Genomic DNA, 5,000 nt, shown 5'->3' with positions numbered 1-5,000 from the left:
ATATTACAAAGCCTGTTTAATTAAATGGTTGCATGGTATCTTCAATAAAAAAAAGAAAAAATCAGGACATCTTTAATATCTTGGAAACGAACCCATTACTCCCAGGTTCAATAAAATGGAAATGTGAAAAAAATGGATGAAATAAAAATAAACATACAGAACTAAACATATAATGAAACTAAAATGATTAAGAACTTAGGATTTTTCTTGGTCCTGGAAAAAAATGAACTTAATAGCCAGTGTACTTTTAATGAGAAACGCAGGATAAAAGGGAAAGGGAAAAAAAATCTCGGGAACTAATTACGTCCGATTAAAAATGCAGGGCTGGAAACCTACAGAATAAAAAGTTTGTTCATAGTACTCGGCAGAAAAAGACAAAAAATCTTGATACTTTAGTATATTTTGGAAAACGAGGCAAACACAGCTATCGATTCTAACTTTTGTTCATTTTTCTTCGTACTTCAAGATACAAAGCGAATAAACCCGACATGCAATGATAATTTTCAAAGAGAGAAAGGCGTATTTTTCCTGAAACACGAGCTGGATGAAGGCAAGTCTAGTTAACTTTCTTACTAGAAAGACCCTCTCTGTAAGGAGGTACTGCCATCAGTGCACTTCATGTGGTGCACTGTAGGCATTGCTTAATTTTGTATTCTAATCTATTAAAAAAAAAAAAAAAAAAAAAAGCCGCTTTAAAAAAACCTTCTTTAAAAAAACTTTCTTAAAAAAAAGGGCTTCCTATAAAAAAGCTTAAAAAACTTTTTAAAAAGCTTCTTAAAAAAGACCTTTTTAAAAAATTCTTTACAAAAAACTATTTATAAAAAATACTTCTTTAAAAAGTATACTTTAAAAAAAGGCTTCTTTGAAAAATATCTTTAAAAAACTAATAAAAAAAAGGAGCTTCTTTAAAATAAGTATCTTAAAAAAAGCTTCTTATAAAAAAAAAAGCTTCTTTAGAACAAGTTTTTTTTTAAAAAAAGCTTCTTGTAAAAAAGTATTTTAAAAAAAGCTTCTAATAAAAAAAGGTTCTTTAAAAAAGATTCTTATACAGAGCTTCTTTTAAAAAAAAAGCTTCTTAAAAAAAAAAAAAAAAAAAAAAAAAAAAAAAAAAAAAAAAAAGTTCTTTAGAGACAAAACTAACTCCCTTAGGAACCTCACCTGCGTCACGTCCCTCCGAAGGGCGGGTTCGAGGGCGATGCACCTGTGTGTCATGGTCCGAACCCCGCCCATCATCCGTTCGTCGCGAAAGTCGTAGGGAAACGTTTCGCTCCATTCACCCAAAAGCTGCACCATGTGGGGTACGAATCGTCCCAGCTTTTCCTGTAACGATTTTAAAAAACGTTTCTGTAGATTTCATACAGTGAAATGATCTGTAATAAACTTTCGTCTGCAATAAATAAATAAATAAAAAAGTAAATAAATAAAATAAATAAATAAAACCAAAAATAAATAAATAAATAAATAAAATAAATAAATTATATATATATATATATATATATATATATATATATTATATATATATATATATATATATATTATAGACTTCATACAGTGAAATAATCTGTAATAAACTTTCGTCTGCAATAAATAAATAAATAAATAAATAAATAATAAATAAAAATAAAAATAAATGAATTGAAATAATAAATAAATAACAAATAAATACATAAATAAAATTAATAATAAATTAAATAAAATAAGAAAAATAAATAAATAAAAATAAAATATATATATATATATATATATACTATATATATATATATATTATATATATATATATATATATATATATATAATCTGATTCCTTCCTTCGGTGCCATAATCCTGATACTTTCGTCTGTTTTACGTAAAAAAAAAAATAAATAAAAAAAACATGAAATTGTGATATATCTAACGCCGGTAAATGATCATTATTTTACTCGATGTGTAAATAAACTACCCAGATGTGCCGCACATTATACCCAAGTACAAGTTTAATAAAATACAAAAGTTAATACGAACCACCCCCATGAAATTGGCAAATCTACCAAGACTATTAACACCGATTATCATTTAAATTACTTAAATTAATTTTTTTCCGTTTACTTCGTAAGTAGATTATTAACGCTGATTATCTTTAAAATTACTTAAACTTCTTGTATTTCAGTTTACTTCCTAAGTAGATTATTTACACTGATTATCTTTAAAATTATTATTATTTACTCTGATTATCTTTAAATTACTTAAACTTATTGTATATCAGCTTACTTCCTAAGTAGATTATTTACACTAAGTGTCTTTAAAACTACTTAAACTTATTTTATTTCCGTTTACTCCCTCGGTAAACAATGTGAAATTCGGTAAATATTTTAGAAATACTTTATACTAGTTAATTTAAAAAGTACCAAAGCAAAATCGTCGGCGGCAAAACAAGAGAAACATGACATCAACACGAAACACAAGATGGCCGCAGCCTTACCTTATTGATAGTAGAAAGATCATTGCCTTTGAGTCCCTGTTGGGTGAATCCCACGTCGCAGATCCTTTGAAGGAGCTCGTGGGGCTTGATGAAGAGCCGAGACGACAGGAGGAAGGCGAAGAGATAAGCCGTGTCCGGATAATAGACCGCTGTCGGAACGGCGTGCTGCACCAAGGCCTGCAAGGAACCGGACACCAACACTCCATCCTCATACACCAGCGACTGTGAGGGAGATACCACAAGGTGGGTGTCCTTTAAAGAATTGTCGACGATAAAAGGCACAATATTGACGTTAAAAAAATATATCATGAAATGGTAACCACAATGAGAGATACAGCAAGGTGGGAGTCCCTTTAACAACTTGTCGACGATGAAAGGCACGATATTGACGTCAAACAAATATCATGGAATGGTAACCACAGGGAGAGGTACAGCAAGGTGGGCGTCCTTTACTAAATTGTCGACGATAAAAGGCACTATATTGACGGAATCAAATAATTCTCTGCTCTATATAAATCACTCTTACCATTGTTTGTATGGCACATTCAACGAACAATCTTTCATGCTTATAAATATGGATTGAAGTGAAACTTCATATTTCTTACACTACAGTGGATATTACCATAGTTTGTACCATACAAACATACCGGAGTTATGATCTGGACTGGGCTAGTGTTAGAATATTTTAAACTGTGCATTAATACGAAGGTATTATTAATTATTTAATAACTAAATTATTATCTATTAGGTTTCATAATCAACTACAACCGACTTTAACACCTGAACTACTAGGCATCGTATCCAGCGTTCTCATTACACACGATACCTTAGAGGCAGTTACTAACAAAGTTCTAAGTAATTAGGCACAACAATTAAAACTCTTGAGAGTTCAACTAGACCGTAATATATAAACTGGAAAGCTTCTCAGCCCCTCAGTCTCGCAGCTAATCCCGAGAGGAGGATTTCACCGTCATGGAACTCAAGATAATAGGATGGTAGTGATCCTTAAGAATTAGAATTCTCTCTCTCTCTCTCTCTCTCTCTCTCTCTCTCTCTCTCTCTCTCTCTCTCTCTCCTCTCAGTGAAGTGGATTGTATACTCTTCTTATCGTTATAGTTAGAATGTTCCAAGCTCACTCTCTCTCTCTCTACTTAAATATATATACGTGTCTGCGTGTGACTTAGCCGTCCGCTGGGGGGGGGGGGGGGGGGGATGAAGTTGTCTACCACTCGTATTCTCTGCCTCTTACGCAATGCCACTCGTAAGCACTGGGGTACGTAAATAATTTCAAGGTCTAGGGATTATGAGAAATCATTAGTGGTAGAAAAAAAAATTTGTGTAGTACTTTATGTCGAAAGGCAGGTACCAGATGACTCGAGGCATTCCTTTGCGTTTGTTTGTAGTGAACGACAGTTCTAAAATTTTCTAGTGTTAAATTAATTGAAAAATATTGTTTAGCAAGGAAACTATGTGGTCACTTATACAATAATCAGTTTTATATCATCTGAGGATGAGCAGCAAAGAAATCAAGCAACGCCTTCACCTTTATAAGGTAAATTCTAAGAAACTTTTTATTAAATTAATATAACAAACCCCCAAACCTAGCCCATTCCCCTTTATTTTTATTCTTTTTACATCGTCTTTCTAATGCTTTTCACTGTAAAGAGAGATCTGCTAACGTTTACGAGTCTAAAACAAGGTAAAAATAGTTCTCCCTCTGGTAAAATACAAGCCTATATTAGGCCTATATTACCCGTTTTCTTAAAGCCTAGTTATCTTTGTTTCGTTGCAAGAAAAATAAACAGTCATGTTACTGATGGGTTGTCATATTTTATTGAAACGAAACTCTAATCCCTTTCCTGTATTCCATTTTTGGTATAAAAGGACACACACAATCTCTCTCTCTCTCTCTCTCTCTCTCTCTCTCTCTCTCTCTCTCTCTCTCTCTTTGGGTAGAAAATCCACATTCAGTTTCATCTAGCGCGAATAGCTCCCGCTTATATCCTAAAACAATCATACAGACGGCATTCAGGAGGTTCTATTTAATCAAAAGCGTCATTTTATCTATTTGCCTCCTGTCAACATAAAAGAGAAATTCCAATATCAATCCTCAATCTCGACGTCCTGATGGCGGTACTTCAGAAAAGATTTATGAATCGGTTTCGGAGACCGAGTATTTTTTTTTTTCTTTCTTTTTTTGAAGCAGGTTTAACCATTCACCTAAAAGTTCGGCAAACAACATGACAGCTGCCATCAAGTTTTTGAGGATGGAGTTTGGGTTGAATAGTTGATGTGTATCGTAAGGGACGTCCTCACTAAAGAAAAACTTTAGTCATAAACACATGTCGGTGACTTACCGATACTATCGCAAACAGGTTGACGACAAGTCGACGATTACAAGAGGAGAACGGATATCCAACAAATACTGGCAATAACTACCAACAAGTCTGTGACTTGTATTAGACTTGTTTGTGATATGTAGGCAATAAGTTACGACTTGTATTAGACTTGTTTGTGATATGTAGGCAATAAGTTACGACTT

The 5,000-nt window shown here is 32.8% G+C and overlaps 1 protein-coding gene across 7 annotated transcripts in view; it reads right to left on the bottom strand.

Moving 5' to 3' along the window:
* Positions 1 to 5,000, bottom strand: part of LOC135209676 (ras-GEF domain-containing family member 1B-like) — a 966,569-nt gene that overhangs the window by 12,201 nt on the left and 949,368 nt on the right. For all 7 annotated transcript variants that reach the window (XM_064242418.1, XM_064242416.1, XM_064242417.1 and 4 more), the window contains 2 exons: positions 2,459 to 2,680; positions 1,159 to 1,320 (listed from right to left, as the gene is read on the bottom strand). In XM_064242418.1, coding sequence (XP_064098488.1) covers positions 1,159 to 1,320; positions 2,459 to 2,680 — 384 coding nt within the window. The remainder of the gene's footprint in view (positions 1 to 1,158; positions 1,321 to 2,458; positions 2,681 to 5,000) is intronic.

Source organism: Macrobrachium nipponense, chromosome 38 (assembly GCF_015104395.2).
Source record: "Macrobrachium nipponense isolate FS-2020 chromosome 38, ASM1510439v2, whole genome shotgun sequence".
In the NCBI taxonomy this organism is placed as follows: domain Eukaryota; kingdom Metazoa; phylum Arthropoda; class Malacostraca; order Decapoda; family Palaemonidae; genus Macrobrachium; species Macrobrachium nipponense.
This window is presented reverse-complemented; position numbering and strand designations above follow the sequence as displayed.